A 20,782-nucleotide genomic window follows, 5' to 3' on the forward strand; every position below is an offset into this window, starting at 1 on the left:
GCTTTAAAAGGAAAAAACCCTGCAGACTCCTTTATACATTTCTATTAGAGTGCACGGGAATCCTTCAGTTTCCTAGAACACAGCTATAAACAGAGAAACGTAAAGATGATGATATGACACCTGCATTAATATTAAATATGAAAGCAATGCAAATGTCATGCTGTGATAAATCTCATTAAATAATGTAAAATTAAATGTTAATTACAGTTGTTGTCTGTGAAATTGCTCGTATGTAATCACCATAAACTGTCTTATGAGTGGTGTGGTTGGTGACTAATGACCACAAACACGGAGCAAGTATATACCTTCAAACCTCTCAAGCCGCACAGCTATTGCAAAAGGCTCTCACTCCTTGTTAGGTTTCTATACTATAATACAAGGCAGTCAGTGTGATTTTATAAAAGTTTTATATGTGGTTATGATAAAAGAAACAACCTAAGAAAGTGCATATGGTGTTATCTTTCCCATATAGAGATTCAATTTTATGAGACTCTCAAAAATGGGCTATGCAGACTGCAAAATACTCTCTGTTTTTACATACTGTACCAATAAAAAATACACTCTCCATTATCATTTTAAAAACTGTTATTTTATGTAGTAAAAATAATGGCAAAAAAGGCAGGAGGGACCAGGCCCTGCTGCTCCTTAATCTTTGGCTCATTTACAATTGTCAGGGCATGAAGTGCCAAAAAGTATCCAGACTTGTTCCCTATCAAGTAACTTGCTATCAGTGAGGCAAAGAAAAGTTTCCTAATTGATCATGTTCAGCTAAATAGCATGACTTGGGGGTATGGTGTTTCCTGCTGCTAAGCTGCCCAAGCATCAGTCTGTCCTAAGGAGGTGCTTAAGGATAACCATGGTTGAACCCAATATACCTGAAGATTAAGCCAGGGATCCCACTAATGCTGCCAAAGCTGCTGAAAGATGAAGAATCATACTTACTCATCTAGCTCTTCCTCTTCAGCTTTAGAGGTATCTGCATAGAGGTATTTGCTCATATCCACTGGTCTGATGTTCTTCCTTTTTGCAGGTTGTGGAGGAGAATCTCTTACAGTTACAAATGTTTCAGGCTCAGGATCTGGCTCATTAAATGGGTTCAGGTACTCTGGGGCATCTTCATCCTTGAAGGGATTGTAATTGTCAGCATAGAAACTTTCTTCTGGCTTTGAAGATGAAGCTATTTCAGGGTCCGGTTCTACCAAATAACAAAAAATCATTAAACAGATTTAACATAGAAAAAATTTGAAACTATTTCATCAGATCTTTATATTTTGAAGGCTTATGACAACGTCTGCTTCTTAACTCTCAATACATAGAGTCCTAGCCTTAGATGGATTTTCACACTTTATTTATTTACAGAGTAACCTTGTTTATTCAAAAATAGGTCCTTCAAAAGTGCATTTCATCTAGAGTATACTGAATAGGTTTCATTTTCTCACTTACTAAAGTTCTTTCAACCTATATAGTTATTAGTTTTCTTATTTGTCATATAAATGGTATCGCAACAGATTTTAAAATTTTCCCAAGCTATTAGCCAATACAATCCTAACAAAATGTTCTTAATTATTTATTTGAGCTTTTAGTAAAGAAACAAGATATCCTGTATTTTATAATAAAATTACTTTTACTGGATATTAAAAATGGTGATAGCAAGTAGGTGGTCTTTTCATTTCTTAAAATGACAGAACTGAAGATCATTTATTAGGTGAGACCAGTAATTACATTTCAAAACATATTGTCACTGCTAACTGCTCCTGGTAACAATACATAGCCTAACAGTAAAAACGAATTTAAATTAACCCTAAAGAGACAGATAATCAAATTGCTCATCTATTATTTGGGCTGTGCAACAAAAAGTTATTAGCAACCTGGAGCTACATGCAGCTCTTTAGGGTAACAGAAGGTACAGAAAGAACATTACACAAAAGTGAATGGCTGCTGGATATTTAATAATACAAATCCCCATACAGCAATACAACATTTCTTACAAAGCCACTTAGTAATGCTAATCTTACTCTTCCTGCAGCATCAAATGATCAGAAGCTCAGTTCAATATTGGATTTGAGGTACTTTCAAAATCTATGCAAAAAGGAACTTCAATGGAGTGTCATTAAAAACTAATTTTCAATAACCAGTCCCACATTATTATTAACAAAAAGCGTTTCTTTTTCAGATGTATGGTTACTAAATTGAACAAAGCATACCTTTTAGCTTTAAAAGAGAAACTCAAAGTTATTTATAGCAAGACTTTAAAAAATAAAAAGATGGAGTTCCAAGTGTGTTTGTCACTAAACTTATTCGGGAAGACAAAATCACTAGTCATACAACTAACAAGGGGAAGGGGCAGCAAAAGGGACAGCACTGTCTTTACTTGGTTTTGGATGGATGAGGTACTGAAGTTGCTAATCCTGGTGAATTGATAGAAAATGTAAGTGTTATCTCCCCTGCCAGTAAACTTTCAGTTCTCCCTGTCTCCAGTCATTAGGGCAACCCAAGGTGATAGAAAGCCCTACCTCACACAGTGTGACTGACTATGATCTACAATTTGAACAAGAGCCACTCCTAGTTGGACAGGAATATGGTCCCCAGATGCAGATAGCAGCTTCACCCATCTACGCATTGGAGTACTCATCAGTCACTAGACCAGGGCACAGGCTTGGAGCAGGAAAGGGTTTAGTCCTTCTCAGAACAACTGAAGCCTACCATGGCCAGGAAGGATTTCATTTGAGGAAGAACCTTACATTTCTAGTGTTGTTCTTGGTTCTGCACTTCACATTTGAACCTCAAAGACTATGTTATCATATTGCCTTCTACACAGTTTCTAAGGGTCTGTTTCTGAAGTGATGGATCATTTCTCTACAGTCAGAAAGTAGAAATCAAATGCGTTTGGCTGGAATAACAGAATAAATTAATCAAAATCTTACTTAAGCCCAAAGTCAGCCATCAGGAGTTAAATCATTCCTCTGAGATTGAGGGTGAGTTCAGCTGGGTGAAACAAAATAAAATTGTACTTTGCCAGACAATACTGCAGGTTTTAACTAGTAGACACACTTACAACTACACACAGTGCTTGCGCCTGTGGGATTTCCCTATGGTGATTATTCAGAAAATTACTTTAAAACAATCCTTTAATTCCAGGTAAGGTTTGCAGTTTCTTATTCCCTTAGCAATGTGGTCCAACTTAGCATTAAAGAAGCAACATATACAGTACATGTATTTCTTTTATGTATCTCATAAGTTCTTATATTTAACTTGCATTTCAGAATGCAGCTAACACTGTTTCAAGTCAAAAACTGAAGTGAAAATGGAGACTGAGGAGTGTAAACCAGACAATGCACTGAAATGGGATGAGACAAAGGTTAAGTGAGATCGCAAGAAGTTATTATTATGCTTAATGGTCAGTTTTTACACTATCAAAAATGTGTTTTAAAAAGAACTAATTAATCAAAAACCTTGTGACTAACAGTAAAAAACCAAATAATCAGGGTTGCAATAATAGTCTTAGCTAAACCTAAAGAAGAGGTTCTGTTACTGTTTAAACTGTTTAAGCCTCACCTGAATGTCATAAAGCAACATTTTAGCTGTGTCTTAGGAGATGGACATACGGACAAACTACTGCAGGATAAATCAGGGTGTGTATTTGCAGTATGTCAGCTGTAGTCTACGTATTCACTCCTACCCTAGAGAAATACAACATGCTTATCCCTTAATAAAAGGGAATAAACTACTGGGCACTTATCCTGGGAAAAAGGGTAGTTACTGCACAGTAGGCAATGCATATTAAGCTCACACCCTAGTTTATGTGTGGTGATTTGTTCATAAGTCCGCATCCTTATAAGAAAGATATTTCTGAGAAAGCCACAGTAAAATCATATTAAAGGTCTACAGTTTTATAGACATGGGAAAAGAAATCATTCAAGGCAGAAATTCTTAAAAACACAAATATGATCAAATCAAGCAAGAATCCTTTGACGGTATTATAGATCAAATGCATCAGAGCAGAGCTCCAGTCTCTATTGGAACTAATTTTTTTAATTGCAGTCCTCTACACCGATATTAAAAAAATAAAAAAAAGACGCTACCAGTGTGGCACTCCAAGGGTCAAACACACAATAATTTTCCATGGTTAAGTAACAAAGCCACAGGGGTAGGAGTGACAAGAGGAGGGACAGAAGTATTACTACAGCAGAAGCACCAGCTGCTCTTGTGCCAGTTTCTGGAAACATTACTTGCCTTAACTCCACTGAGAAAGACTGCTCATGATAGTAATCATCCCTGCAGTACCTATCTGCTCAATCAGCCTTCTAGTTCCCAGAGGATCTCCAAAATCTGCCCTTCAACCCACTTGCTTTTTGTAACACAAACATATTGTGACACATCCATTAAAACCAAACAAAACCCCCACCAAAACATTACACCTATGACTTTCCCCTTGGCAGAGGATGAAAGAACAAGCCACATATGAAAGATATATAGTTATGTCACTTATTGCACTAGCTGGCAGGCACACAGACATGATGGTGATGTCAGCAGTGCAACAAACAAACAGCACAGAATAAAAATGTAACTTCCCAGTACTTCTAGAAAGCATAATGACTGGCATCCCTATAAACCACTGATGATTTTCTATTACTTTTATTAATATTCACACCAGCAAGACACTACATTTCATTAAGAAATATAAGGAGAAGGGATGGAACAATCATTTTCCTCTATATTGGTTCTTGTACTACTCTCCTTAGGGTTATCCTAGAAGGATTCTGGGGTTCGGTACTGCATTGTAGCACTGTTTTCATTCGCAGTGTAATGCATGCTGCAGGGAGCCCAGAAATCTACACACAAGGTAAAGAAACACACTGGTAAAGAAAATGCTGTTTTAAATGAAAGGGGGAGGCAGTGCCAGCAAATAGTTACCCTCACATCTCAGGTGTGTTGCAGAAAATTTGTATTGGTCATACGCAACTTCAAAATGTGCATTCCCCACCTAACTAAAGAAACATCTGGAGCACAGAAAGTATGTTGTTGTTTTCTCTTTGCATTTGTTGCATATGTTGACTTTCCCAAGTAAAATATTTTGCACAAAAATTAACTGATTTTAGATTTCTGTTGTAACGTGACTAAAAGAAAATCACAAAGCCAGTCCTCATATCATCATCTACATATTGTCTAGTCTAAAGCTGTAGAGACATGCTGTTCAGAGAGATAATTTTTGATTTTCCATATTGCTAATGCCTAGCTGACCTACTAGATACACAGGGAATAAGCCTCAATTTGACATGTCAACCATGAAACACAGGTGATTTTTTTGAAGTATTGTTCATATGCACATTCACTCCACTGTGCGTAAAAGATCATTTACACTAAGGACTTTTTAAACCACAGGAGCATCCAGAGACAGGTTGCTGATGACTCTGCCATGCACGGCACCCACAGTGTGCACATGGATGCTGGGAGTATTCACGCCTTTAGTTTCTCTCCACACCACATTCCCAGGGTTAGGTGATTATGGGATTAGGAAGACAGAGGGAAAGTAGCTGGTTTGTGAACAGGCACAAGAAATATCTGTCTAGGAAACAAATATCTACTGGCAAGTAATCCTCCTTTCTCTTTGAGTGACTGTCAATACATACATATTCATACCCTGGGTGGCTCTAAGCACTCCCTCATAGGAATATTCCTGGAATGTCTCTGCCAGCTGGCATATTGTGCCTCCTAGCGTCTGAAGGCAAAGGACTCAGGAAAGGAGGCTCCAGATGGCTGCTCTGCACATCTTGAAGAAATTAATTAACAAATTCTATGGAAAGACTCTGAACTTGCACAAAGTCTAAATTCAAGATTTTTGCCTTGTCCAGATAAAGATAAAGGAGATTAACATGTAATGAATAGAAAAATACCTCATCCCAGCACATATAAAAGGTTAATCTCTTGATTTAAGCAGATCACAAGACAAGTGAAACAGGTAATGTGACTCTTTAAGCCTGTAGGAAAAAGCCTACCTTAAACTCCTGAACCTCTGTCATGCTCCCAAGCTGCTGGGGTGGCCACCAAAAAGGTCACATTCACTTAAGGATGCAAAAGCAAACAAGTGGGCATAGTCTCAGAGAGTTTCCTAAAAATAGATGGCAGCAACGAAAGTTCCACTGGGGTCTCCGAGTAGAAGAAATGTCCTAAACCATGAGGGAATATACCCGCAGAAACAAACAGGGCAGCCTTCAGCGGTAGAACAGCCGCCTTGATTTTGTGTAGCTTCAAAATGTAGACCAACAGAAAGAGAAATCTCCCAAAAATGGTGAAGTCTAGGTGCACCCCATGTAGAAATACTGATCCAATTAGCCACAGACATACATAGCAGACTCCTGCTGAACTTACAAATCTTAACTGATTTGGCTCAACATCTTTTTTCCACCTCAAATTTCTGTGAAGGAAGAGGACCTGAGGAAAGACACGTGTCAAGAAGGCCAAGCAAAGGAAGATGAACACAAACAGTGCTCTTTATAGGGAGAAGGCAGCTCTGGAGTGGAAGAGCCAGCACTTCTCAGGGGTGTCTGAGATGACTAGAAGAATTCCTGGGGAGCCACTAATGATAAAGTAAAAGCTTTAAAAATGCCACACCAGATGTCCCACTCTTTGTCTGATAGCCTGAAATGCCTCAGATCTTCCACTAGGTTCAGTGCTCTAGGAAGACATACTCCTGTCACATGAACCTGACAGAAGGTCCATCCCTCCCAAATAAAAAACACCTTATGACACTGTAGGAAGAATTTAGTGACACCCTGCTTATCAAAATCACTGTCATGTTGTTGTACATTGACTACTGGATGATGGTGACAATATGTGGGAGGAATATTTGGTACACACACACCCAGCAACTCAGCATTGCTGCCCACAGCCATAGAGATGGGATTTCTTCGGGGACCAAACAGTCTGAGCCCTGACACTGTCCAAGTACACAAAAAGACCCAGAGGAACAGTGTCCATGACTGTGACTGAAGATGGCAGTAAAGGCTAGATGCCACCAGAGGGACCAGAAGCAACTGAAAAAATGTGCCCCACATATATTGGGAGTCTTTTGGAATCATAAGCACATGCTGGAGCCTTGGATGCAGGCTCCTCATAGGAAACTTGACGTGATGTGTCAAGCTACTCTAGCAGTAAGAAACACCACCAGTTTCTAACTCCCTGTCCCTGAGATGAGAAGGAACCAATTCTTAGTTCCTATATTTTGTGGTCAGAAGACCTGCTGCTTTCTACCACTGCAGGTTTTCTCTGGAAACGAAAGAGAAGCTGGGTTTGGAAAACAGCAGTTTACATAGGATGGGACTTGTACAGCTCTCTCCAAGGAGAAGGGTGCTCTTCTTCCTAGAGCAGAGAAGGCAGAAAAGAATATAGGCTGAGTCTCTTTGAGCAAGTTGTATATGGAGAACTAGATGGATAAGAACGGGTGTTTTATATCCCTTGTTATTCTGCCTCATTCCGTGATCCTAAGGAAATTAACAGCTGAGGAACAGACAGGAAGTGAAGCCAAAGATCCAGACACCAGAACCTAATCCATATATATACTGGTTTCTACAAAGCTGAAACAACTCACTTCTGCAGTTCTAGAAACACCTGACAACTTTATAGGAGGGAAAAGGGGCCCGGGACAGTAGCTTTGTGGCTTCAATGGCCCAATACAGAAGATAGGGCAATGTCCCTGTATGAGAAATAGAAGCTGAGAGACTACACCACAGCCAAAGTATGACAGGACTTAGATCACCACCCACATTGTCCTCTGTGGACACAGAAGGCAGAAAAGCCACATTGTGAGTAAACATTCGGCTTGTCCAGAGAAAGATAGTAACCACAGATGGAAACTGCAGCTCAGAAATAAATCCTCATTAGACCTGGCATTAGAAATCCCATGGCTGTACACTGGGCTACCCCTGCTCAGTGTTTTTCTTTTCCACAGACATTACAGAGTGGCTCCTGGGGTTTAGTTAAAGGTGGGAAATGCTCCTTGGTATTTTCTGTGGTAAGAAAAGTCTTGGAGCTTTGAACAGGAAAAGTTGAGTACAGCTTCAAACTTGGGAATTAGCTACAGATTGGTGTTTCGAGCGGCTGCAAACTAAGAAAGTCATACACCTTTTTTTTTTTGATGGCAGCAGATGGAAGCCTGCATATCTGGACATGAAGTTGAGGACAGCAGAGACGCCCACTGTCCTGGTACTCCCTTCTGGCCCTATGGCTGAAGTCTTATCAGACAAAAAACTTACAGGGGTTGTATTTCTCACTCAAACAGAACAAGAATGGGCATGTTGGTCTGGAAAGGGGATTAACACCCAACACATGGTGCAAGATGCAATGCCAGAAGGCTTAACTGAGGAAGCCATAAAAGCAAAAAAAGAAGAATGATACAATTCAATTATAATAATGAAGATTAGTGATAACCAAGAACAGCTGTGATGCAGTGAAGATTGCAGTGAAGGAAGTTCTGATATAAACCAGCATCCACATGGGACAATGGAGCTTGACAGTGTGTGTTGCTCATGTATACCACATGAGGTGAGTACTAGTAACATACCTGATAGGTCTAAAAGTCTCTGGTTCAACTCTTAGCTGGTAGCCCCCAGTGGCAAATACAGATAAGGATGTGACTCAGAGGATAAATTAATTTTCCAGTGGCAACTAGACCACTCCTATTGCTATCTCAATACTGCATGCAATAATTTTATTTAATCAAAATAACATTTTTCATTTGTAGCCCTACCAAAAAAAAAGTTTCATTAAGCATTTGCAATTAATGATGAATTATGTAATACAAATCTATTACCTTCTACATCAGGGTCTCCAAATGGATTTAATTCTGCTGTGTCAGGATCACCAAAAGGGTTTGTACAAGAGTTGGCCAGGTCTTGCTCCTCTTCATCCAGAAAATTAAGTTTATTGATAAGCTCTAGAAACAAGTTGGAATATTGTTTTAACATAGATACAAACTGTTCATCTAACATATTTCAAGCTCAAAAAATCCCTGTATCAACACTCCCTCAAAACACTGCACCAGGGTATGGCACGAACTGCACAACTAAGCTAATGCACTTCAGTAGTACACCAACAAAGGAGAAAAAAAAGTGAAATGAATGAAACTTCTCTTTGCTGATCAGAATATTATGTAGCAGAAATTACTACTAAGAAAACCTTCTATTATCTTCATTAAATAAATGCTGCAGAGTATCTAGTAAGCTAAATACAGAGATTTCTTTTTGGTTGTTCACATCAGCAGGAAATGTTAAGTTTTGGATGTAACATGCACATAAAATCAGAGAGGGGACATTTTGTGAAGGTAGTGAGGTCAAGTATTACAGACTGTATAACTAGTGTTTTAGTCTGCGTTTTTGGTTTGTTTTTTTTTCTTTCTTTCTTGTTCATTATCAGATGACAACAGAGCTGTAGAGGACATAGGCTCTTTCTCTATAGCGTTTTTACCTGTTGGATGCACTACAAATTACTGAGAGTCATGCTGGGTGGAAGCACAGAGATAAAACTGACAGCTGAATACAAGCAGGAGTCAAAAGGTAACAGGTCACAGTAAATACAATCAGGAACAGAAAGGAGGAGGAAAGCTCATAGACCTTCAGAGGAACTGGCTGATTTAGCTGAAGGCATATTTGCTCGCTTTATGCAGTCATCTTGATCTTCATCTAAGCTGCTCAGAGCATTCAACTGGTTTACAATTTCTGTAAATAGAAGCCAGTCAAGACACACGTAAGGCAAGGGCATTTAATGAAACAGAAGTGGAATGAACACTGTTACTAGAAAGAGAGAGGAAGGATAAAAGAGAAGACACTTAGATTTAATTAAAATAATGCATTTAGAACCAGTCCTTACAATGATATACCTACAGCAAAGCACATGTGTAGGTCCTTCAGCAATAATTTAACAAGAAACCCAGTTAACAGACATAAACAAAACCTTGCCAGATTCCTGGTGTCAGCAACAGTAATTAGTTTTATGAGGATGAGTTAGCACATCAGTTCAAAACTTGGATATACTAGGTATAATTTAAAGATTTCTCCTGCTCATGAAGAAAACCTGAATTTTAAACCATTGTAGATCAACACAAAACAGCCCCAGAAAAATTTGCCTCCCTCACAAACCTTTAAAGTTACAGAAAACTAATACATACACATACATTTTATATAGCTTATTTATTTATACAAACACACTCTGATTATTTAACATTCACAATCAGTTACCATTAAATTCTGACCTATGACAAGTTGAATTTACCTAATAGTTCTAAAAGATATGATCAGAATTCTGCTATGAGAATGCATACTGAATGTATATATTGGTTGAATTTACCATTGTTATGCTATGCAAGTAACATCTTACTGTTTGGTAAAATCCTATTTCACCTTCTATCCATAGTGGAGAGCTCTGAATTGCCATGAACTAATAATTTTGAAAATGTGCTAACGTTTAATTCTAGCCAAGACGTTGATGCCTCCGTAATTCTGGAAGGAGAGAAAGAAACAAAAACCAACTAGGTCTTAGTGGCTTCTGCCCCATGGGGAAAAATTCCTCTCTGATCCCCTGCTAAAGCAGTCCTATCCACAGCACCTGACAAATGCAATTTCTGTAGTAATGGGGATTGAGCCTGGGGCATCTCTGAAAGACCTCAAGCATAGGTTTCTGTGGTGAGGGGACAGCCTTCCTCATCCTTCCAGCTGACAAACAGGCAGGAGAAACCTGTGCAGGGAAGATGATCCTACTTGTTGAATATCATTTTCCCTCTGACAGGTTTTTTCATCTCCTGTCTTTTCCCAAAGAAATAAATGGATGATGTCTTCTGGTGTCAACAGTGAAGTTAAAGCTACAGAGGTGCCTTTACTGCACACTTCTCATGCCAGTCATTCTTGGATTTATTTTAAACTTCAATTTCATGTGTACACAAGAAGTTAACTTCTTTGTAATACTTCTAGTTTGCTGCTGTTTTGAATTTGACTTTTTCTCATATGGCTTTTGTTTGGGAAAGCAATCGTTTGTCACTGACTCATATAGCAATCTTCATTCGATGAACTAGTTACAAGGAGCAAGATATGAGACCGAGGTGAAAACTGAGTAGTATTGTGACGGTCCCAACTCATGATGGTGCCCACAGCCACCTGGAACTTCCTAGCATAGGGGACTCATGCTTTTTCACAGGGCAACACCTTCATCAGTTGACATACTAACACAACTCTTAATTTCATGCCTCCACAGACATAAAGAACCTGAAACAAAAAGCAGAGTCCAGAACCTGAAAATGTTTCAGTCATGTGGTTAAAAACTTCTTTTCCTGATTTAAACTCCATTGTGAAGATAAGTCAATCGCAAATTATCAAGTGAAATGATCTATTCTGCCAAAATCTACTGGGCAAAATCTATGCTGACAATGACAAAGCCACAGCAGAATTCCTCTTAACTGCACCTCCTAACTGTTCTTGACCTTAAAGCAAAAATCTACTTAGATGGGATTACATTTATATCTATCTACACAGAGTTAATTTCACCATCCTCACTTCCTTATTTAGACTACTGTCCTAAAAATAACACCAAAACTGCCCCCAAACTCTTAACTTTCTCACTATAAAATCTTATATACACCTTAGAGATCTGTACAATATAATACTATCTTCTGGGAATTTTAAGACTCAAGATACACAATGGAAAATACCTTGCTGTACTCAAATAAAACAGAGTTGACCTTATAAAACACTAGTACAAATGAATTACTAATTTAAAACAGGCTGAGATGCTGACATGATTTACAATTTATTATGCCAGCATGTGGAAAAAAAAAAACCCCAAACAATTACAATTCTGTTTTTATTGTCAGAAAATAACAAATTAAGTTCAGAGATTTAAAAAGAGGGAATTCTTTGATGTGGTCTGAATCACCTGGTCCCATCTGCCAACCTAAACACCCATATGCGCTACAATGTTTCTCGTTACAATATTAAATGGTTTATGTCATATTCTGGAGTGTGGAAATGGTAAGTTGGAGATTTATGTCCCATATTATCTTTTATAAATCTCATTATCTACAAATGTATATTAGCTTGTTCTACAAGTATGTCATATAAATCACTGGGGTTTTTTTTCACTCTTCTCTCTTGCTCTTTTTTTTTTAAGCAGCTTGGTGCTACTGACAAAGATGATTAAAGGTATCAGAAGTTTACGTGGGAGGTATGGTTTTGCAAATGGTAAGAAAGGGTTACACATATAGCTCTCCAAAAGCCTGCTCTTGAAATATATTCAGACTCCTGCAACCAGCAGCACATGGGCACATCGCTGAGTCCATGTGGCACCCCAGAACAGTCACCATGCTCCTGTGCAGGTGGAGCAGGAGGCAACTATCAACTTCATCATGAGGCTTTAAATATCAGTTAAAACATTAAGAGAAGTAATGTATTTATTACTACCCCAAGTTTGAGAGTTATGAGCCACATTTCTTCAAGTGAAGACTAAGGACAGGGTAATTCTGGGAGGTTTAAATTAATCTATATTAATAGTGTAGAAGCAAAATATTTGAATGTATTGAAATATATTTCATGGCTACAAACACCATTTTCAAGTTCACATGAAACTAAACAGTTAGGTGGAGATATAGCTTTCACACATGAAAAATTTGAACAAGAAATATTGGGAAGGAAGGTGAAAAGTCTGAGATGGAGGGAGATTTTTTCAAAAATGAAAGTGGTGCTTTGAAGAGAAAACATCTTTCAGTCGGATCTTAAGCTCACATGTTAACCACACAAAATTCCACAGTGCCTTTGAGGTAGGTCAGTATTACACCACTTATTTCATAGTTGAAGAAACAAAGGCACAGATACTTACCCAAAGTTAGGCAACACATCAGGAAAGAGAAGCAGCATTTCCTAACTCACCTGCACCATCTAGAGCCCCACTCAGCACGTCTCTTTTGTTCTCTTTGTGGTGGATGTATTTATTCATCTATAAACTGAACTTTGGGCCCAGTAAAAAAATCAATTAACTTTTGTATGTTGCAAAAAGCAAGTGTCTGTGCTTAAGATTTGCAGCAGCTCCTGTAGCTGTGGCTTGAGAATGACAACGTTTCAGTCATCAAGTCATCCAAGGTTTCTGTGAGAAGACCTTGAGTCAAAAGTAAGATAATAATCCCTTCTGCTTTACTACTTGCACTTTACTTTTTGAAAACTCACTCACAAACATTTACCATGTAATACTCCCATCGTTCCTGTGAAGTAGTTATAGCCAGTATCCCCATTTTACAGTTGGGAAAACAGGCACACTGAGGCAAAACGATTTGCCGCAGGGGACTCTGAGTCACTGAAGGCATTCCAGCTTGCTCGGCTGCCAACACCCTAACACAGCAACAGATGAGAAAATGTTGGGAGCAGCAAGCTTTCAAAAGGGTTATGTAACTTCCTCAATTAACTTCATGGGATTCTGTGAACACACTTATTTTTTAAATAAATTTTAGAAAAAAAAATACTTCATTGCATCAGTTTTGTTCCATCTCCTCCTTTCTATATTTCTTCCTATTTTTCTACAATGATTCCTACCTCTTTTTCCCTTGGTTCCTCAGCTCTTCTTTTGTTTTATTAGCTTTCCATTCATTATATTTATTACAGGAGTCACTCCAACTGCCAACGAAATCAGTCTTGAACACATGTTGAAATAGATCCTTCACATTTTATTTATTAATGTTTACTTACTGCCCTATGTTTTATGTTCTCCCATTTGCTTGGGAAACTACATGTCCTCATTCTCCTTCAACATCCCTCTCATTCCTCTCCTGTCCAATATGGGAAAAGTTAGCCAGCTAACAGCTGGAGCTGAATTTGGCAAGGGATGCAAAGAATAACAAGAAAGGCTTCTACAGGTACATCAACCAGAAAAGGGAAGTCAAAGAAAGCACACCCCCTGATGAAAAGAAAGGTGGCCTAGTATCAACAGATGAGGAGAACGCTGAGGTACTCAACTTTTTTGCCTCAGTCTTCACTGGTAACCTCTCTCCTCACCCTTCCAAGCCAATGGACTGCAGGATGGGGACCAGGGGGATAAAGCCCCTCCACTGTAAGGGAAGATCAGGTTCATTACCTGACCTAAGGCAAACATTATGCCCTTCCTTAAAAAGGGCAGAAAGGAGGACCTGGGGAACTACTGTCCTGTCAGACTCACCTCTGTGCCTGGGAAGATCATGGAACAGATCCTCATAGAAGCTATGCTAAGGCACATGGAGGACAGGGAGGTGATTTGAGGCAGACAGCATGGCTTCACCAAGGGCAAGTCCTGCCTGGCCAGCCTAGTGGCCTTCTATGATGGAGTGACTACATCAGTGGACAAGGGAAGAGCTATGGATGGCATCTATCTGGACTTCTGTAAGGTCTTTGACACTGTCCCCCACAGCATCCTCCTCTCTAAACTGGCGAGATATGGATTTGGTGGGTGGACTGTTTGGTGGATAAGGAATTGGTTGGATGGTCACATCCAGAGGGTAGTGGTCAGTGGCTCGATGTCCAGATGGAGATCAGTGATGAGTGGTGTCCCTCAAGGGTCCATACTGGGACCAGTACTATTTAATATCTTCATCAATGACATAGACAGTGGGATCAAGTGCACCCTCAGCAAGTTTGCAGATGACACCAAGCTGAGCAGTGCAGTTGACACACCAGAAGGATGGGATGTCATCCAGGGGGACCTAGACAAGCTGGAGAGGTGTGCCTGTGAGAACGTCATGAGATTCAACAAGGCCAAGTGCAAGGTTCTGTACCTGGGTCTGGGCAACCCCCGGTATCAATACAGGCTGGGGAATGAAGGGATCGAGAGCAGCCCAGCAAAAAAGGATTTGGGGGTACTGGTGGACAAAAAGCCAGACATGACCCAGCAATGCGCGCTTGCAGCCCAGGCAGCCAGCTATATCCTGGGCTGCATCAAAAGAAATGTGGTCAGCAGTCAAGGGAGGTGACTGTGCCCCTCTACTCTGCTCTGGTGAGACCCCACCCAGAGTACTGTGTCCAACTCTGGAACCCTCAGTACGAGGAAATGGAACTGTTGGAGCAGATCCAGAGAAGGGCCACAAAGATGATCTGAGGGCTGGAGCACCTCTCCTATGAGGACAAGCTGAGAGAGTTGGGGTTGTTCAGCCTGGAGGAGAGAAGGGGGCAGAGAGACCTTATTGTGGCCTTTCAGTACTTAAAGGGAGAGTATAGGAAAGATGGGGGCAATCTCTTTAGCCAGGCCTGTTGTGACAGGACACGGGGTAATGGTTTTAAACTAAAGGAGGGTAGATTTAGACTGGATATAAGGAAAAAAATTTTTTACAATGAGGGTGGTGAAACACTGGAGCAGGTTGCCCAGAGAGGTGGTAGATGCCCCCTCCCTAGAAACATTCAAGGTCAGGTTGGACAGGGCTCTGAGCAACCTGATCTAGTTGAAGATGTTCCTGCTCACTGCAGGGGGGTTGGAATAGATGACCTATAAAGGTCCCTTCCAACCTAAACCATTCTATGATTTTATGATTCTAATGAAGCAATTCAGCTGTTGTAGTTAACAAAAGATGAAAAAGTCCAAGGCTGACCTTTCCTTCCTCAGGTTCCCTAAGTGATGCATCTACAAAAACCCCAACCCTCCAATCTTGTATCATTAGAAAGCAGTATCAGAATAGGCTGAACAATGAGCAGATAGAGTGTGGTTCAGAAGTATTTATTGCTTCTGCCTTTCAAGTAGGTATTTTAATGTTTGCTTAGAACAGGTGATTTTGGCCTTTACAACAAAAAATGGAAAAGCTGAAATGCCACTAAAAGAATTTGACCTAGGACCTTGTGTTGCATATCAGACAGCTCACCTTCCCCATCTATCTCCAAGGCTGTTCGCTATGTAGCCAAAGGATAGTGGACAGACTAGACTAATCTACATCAGCTTTTTGCTTGTTTAGGAATCATTTGCTGGCTTGTTTAGATGCTGAGTGCTGCAAAAATCAATGAAGTTGAGGAGCAAGATCTGCTACTTTTCAACTACTACCCTGCATGTGGGTTTTCCGTAGCAGTCCTCAGTGCAGTATCTAGGCATATCTTAACAAAATACGTCTGCATAATAGTTTATATAGACTTTATGTAGCCTCTCCTTTATGTGCCCTTGCCTGCTCTGTGATTATTGGATGGCCTGGTGAATATGTCAGGTTTTGTTTGGTGTTCTGACACAGACCTGAATTATTCTGGTTACACTGGTAAAGGAAAGGAAGACCTTGCAGAATGATTTCAGTGTGACTAGACTGGTATTTCTCCACTCCATGACCAAGAATACATTATCTCTGTCTCTCAAATTTCATTCTGGACTTTCAATCTGGTCTGTGCCAGACACATACAGCACAAGTAGAGATTTGGTCAGGGTACAAAATGTTTAATTGAATATGCAGAGCATGGAGAAAACATATTTGCATCCTTTCACAACACTAAATATAACTAAGTAATAACTGCTTCAGGCTGAACCTTTTGATTGCAACGAAAGCTCGAAAAGATGTAACTAATGTTTCGTAACACCACACCAATGTTCCTCAGGATTTTCAAGAACAGATTTGATAATTCACTTCTCTGCTTGGGATGCTTTTCTCCACCTTAGAGAGGTATCCCATTATTTCAACAGACATTTTTAAAGAGCACTGGCAGGCTGGCACCAGAAGTTAATTTGTCTTTTCCTGATTCTTTTATACTATGAGTTCCTACAGAACTCATCTGGAGCAGTACTACATAATGATCTCCACCAACAATTTAACATCACCACATCCTGAGCTGACCTGCATCGATTAGTTCAGGTATCCTGGACACACTAAGCATTTTCATCAGTAAGCAATTCAAATGTAGTTATACTATCTCACTTCAAACAACCTTACTATCAAATTCTGTTAAAGTCCTTTAACAGACTCCTGATTTCATTTCCGTGAGACACCCCCAGCCAAAAGGCAGAAGTATGCTGCCTGGAATTACCATGTTATTGAGCAGAACCTAAGCACCTACCCACGGCACATCTCATTTCGCAGTTATTCTCACAAACTGTCTTCATTATTTCACTTCAGCTCATCCTCTTGCCTTCTCCCTCACTGACCTTTTCCCTCCATCTTTTCACTCCTCTGTTCACACTGGTTCTTTGCTTCCCTAAAATGCTACCTACTTAGTGTATTCTCTCCTAAAAACAGGATACACACACATACACAAATCAATGCTCTTAAATTCACAAATATTAAACTTTGTGGAGTTACGGATGCATCCCTCTTCAATCACACTATTGGATTGTTTAAAGTTAAATACAAATCTAGCATAAGGATAAAATCCACAGAACACAGCTGGCAATTAGCAGAGGGAACTATATTTTACCATCTGTGTGGCAAAACCAACCTGTAATTTTTGCAGCCTTTTCCTCTTGATTCACCCTGTTTTCTTCATCTTCTTCATTGTCTTCCTCAAAATCATCTAGATTTCCAATATCAGCTTGTTTCATACTCATCAAACTAGCCAGGCTTTGCATGTCTTCATCCCTAAATAACAAATTTCAAACCAGGCATTAAAATGCGGTCTGTTAATACCACATCTGATACTGCTTCATTATTAAAAATCCTTTAAATAATTTTATGCTTTCTTTTCATCAAGGAGGTCTCTGATCTCAGGTCTGATCTTGAATATAGTGAAAGAACAAAATTAATACACTCAAGTATATTAATTTCTGAAGGGAAAGTTTTCTACTAACAAAATTCTAAAGGGTAAAAACAGTCCTGCTGTGCATTAAGAGTCAATTTAGTGACTGCTTCTCAAAATTTTAAAGCAGCCCAGAAATGCTAGTAAACACTTATCTGGTCTCATTTAGTTGAAGAGAAAATACTTGGTCTGATCTACTGCCCATATGCTGCATGTGACACTTAAGACTACATCAATTCAGAACTCCTGACACTGTTAGAGAAATTGAAATATCTCTTCTAAACATCTGAGTTCATTAACAAAACAAAAAAACCCATTACATAGCAATGGCCAACTTAAATTCTTATTTGACTGATCGCGTATATATACATCTTTCACATAACTGTACCTTTCATATCAAATATGTTTGATGAAAAGATGACAAAGATTCAGATAAATTAATGTTCTGCATTTGTTGAAGTACATGATGTCACTCTTGAAGCAACAGCAGTCTTACCTCTTCTCTTTTAAAACCATTTCAATAGATTTATGGAAGTGGTTAATAAAATTTTTTGTAGCTCCTTACAATAAGACAGACTGGGGACTACCTGTCTAGGGTGCACCTCTGCTGAAAACAGTCTGGGGGTCTTGGTGGAGAGGAAGCTCAAGGAGAGCCAGTACCATGCCCTGGCAGCTAAAGGAGGCAAATAGCATCCTGAGACACATTCAAACAGGACCACAAGCAGTAGACTGAGGGAAGTCATGACCCCCATTTACTTGGAGTTCATTGGACTGCATCTAGAGTAATTCATCCAGTGTTGGGTCCCACAGCACAGGAAAAGGTGTTGATAAACTGGAGCAAAGTCAGCAAAGGGCCACTGAGATGGCTGGGAGTGCACTTGCCCTACGAAGAGAGGCTGAGGAAAATGGACTTCTTGAGCCTAGAGAAGAGATGGCTTCAGGAGGACCCAGCCTGCCAGCACTTACGAGGACGTTCCTGAGAAGACAGTGGTGCAAGGCAGGAGGATGACAGACAGTGAGCACAGATCGTAACCAGAAATGTTCTGATCTGATGTGAGAAAAAATTTGGAATGGTCATCAACAAGCAGTGGGATGGGCTGCCCAGAGAGGTTGTGCACTCTCCATTCTTGGGGGGTTTCAAGCCCCAGTGGGATAAAGCCCAGTGCAAATTGGTTTGATCACACGGCTGAGTGCTTTAAGCAGGAGGCTGGACTAGCCACCTCTACAGGCTCCTTCCAATCTGAATTGTTCTATCTTCTTTGAAGTTGACCACAATAAAAACAAATGCAAAGATTTTGTGCCTAACAATGCCAAGAAAACTATAAAATTATTTTAAAGATACTGCTTCCAGGAATAAAAATAACATACTAATCATGCCTCAAATCTGCACAGAGACACAGAGGCATTTAAAACAATTTATTAAACTCAGTGACTTAAAATGTTGTTAAAATCAAGTTGTTTGGGGTAATCATTTGCTATTCTGTGCATTCAAAGTAATCAGCACTACAGAACCTGCAGTTACATAGGACAACTAAGTACTTCTATAATATAAAAAGTATTAATAAATATAAAATAAGTAACTATCAAGAAGTCAGAAAGACCTTTCCATTCATGCAAAATTCTCAAGGTTTCATCTTCCTGTTTTGATAACCAATGGGTTAAATCAACTCTTTAAGCACAGGGGAGAAAATGTAGCACCCTATAACAGCATTGATGGACAGGGTCTTTTATGTACTGAAGACAAAAAGCTGGGAGCAGTTAGATCTTGTACACAGATCTTGAACATCACCTGTTCATGTAAAGTTTAGAAATTAAAAGGTGTCCAAAGTACTATCCATTTTTATGGTCCTTTCTGTGTTCATACTTCATAATATTTTTTTCCGTGTTTCACAAATAAGATCATTTTTGATACTGCACAGCAACAGGCTGAAGTATTTTCTTTATAAATTGCACAAAATAAAATTAAAAGTGAATCTCACTTTATGGAACTACTACAGTTTGTAAGCGATGTAAATAAACCTTAGCCTAGCTACCTTTTCTTGCATGTTCATATATGTGACATCTGATTTCTCTTTTATTTGACTAGTAGGACAGTCTCTATTTACACATACTGGAAACCAATGCTTTCACAAACAGCAGCTTTTTTTTTTTCAGGTCCCTGGTCCAGGGCAATATTAAAGCCCTGTTATTAACTTACAGTCTACCTGAGTTACAGTCTTCAGTCTGAAACCTATCACTTTCAACGGGAAGAAGGTGTACGTGATCCTGAAAAGATCAGCTTTACAAATTATGGCTTCAAAAAGCACTGAGAGCTAGTATAGCTATGTACTGCATAATTCATAGATGTTGGTTGTTCCAAAAAAATTAAGTTATCAGATACTGACTTCTTCATTCCCATTTTCAGCTGCAATACCATGTTAAACCACAGCTAAATACTTCAAAATATCATTCTTATATGATAGGTCAAAATGTAGTTCACAACAGGTTAATCAGAGAAGTGAAACAGTAACAGCAATTAAGAGTAATTAATACACCTGTGGCTTTCAAAGCATGCACACAAAAAGCCATTTTGTGTCAAAATGTATGCCTTAACATGGCAGTCTGGAAAGCCGTTCATGCAACAGTTTTGATTATAGGATCTGCAAAAACAATCTGTATCCTCTGCCCTCCAAAGGCTGTTGAAGTAAGGGACAGAACCAGGTGATTGGGTAGGCGGAGTGGTAATCAGTGCCCAACTGAACTCTTTTCACACAATGTTCTTGTGTTCAACCCAAAATCTTACTTCTGACTCCACCCTCTCTCACCTTACAACTGGTTTTGTCCTTCTTTCATTCTTTGTGAAATATAAATAGGTGAAATAGAAACAAGTTATCCTTCCCACATTTCCCTTGCAGTCTGCTAAGGGTATTGTTGGATGCACACATACATGCACACAAATGTACATTCCTGCTGATTTCAAATATGTAGGTATTTTTAAGCTGCTGTTATTTAAAATGTCTGTAATGGTAGAGGACAAGCCATTTATCTCTGAAGAACACAAGACAAATCAGAGTAAGAAATTACTTTTACTCACCTAAAAAACTAAGTAT

At 39.3% G+C, this 20,782-nt stretch overlaps 1 protein-coding gene across 4 annotated transcripts in view; it reads right to left on the reverse strand.

Annotated features, from left to right (window-relative positions):
* Positions 1-20,782, reverse strand: part of EHBP1 (EH domain binding protein 1) — a 224,828-nt gene that overhangs the window by 117,762 nt on the left and 86,284 nt on the right. For 3 of the 4 annotated variants that reach the window (XM_064446686.1, XM_064446685.1, XM_064446684.1), the window contains exons 7-9: positions 17,397-17,536; positions 8,810-8,932; positions 943-1,195 (exon numbers count right to left, since the gene is read on the reverse strand). In XM_064446686.1, coding sequence (XP_064302756.1) covers positions 943-1,195; positions 8,810-8,932; positions 17,397-17,536 — 516 coding nt within the window. Of the gene's footprint in view, positions 1-942; positions 1,196-8,809; positions 8,933-9,608; positions 9,714-17,396; positions 17,537-20,782 lie in introns of all 4 variants that reach the window. The other variant, XM_064446687.1, reaches the window with a different exon arrangement.

The sequence above is a fragment of the Phalacrocorax carbo genome, chromosome 3 (genome assembly GCF_963921805.1).
Source record: "Phalacrocorax carbo chromosome 3, bPhaCar2.1, whole genome shotgun sequence".
Classification (NCBI taxonomy): domain Eukaryota; kingdom Metazoa; phylum Chordata; class Aves; order Suliformes; family Phalacrocoracidae; genus Phalacrocorax; species Phalacrocorax carbo.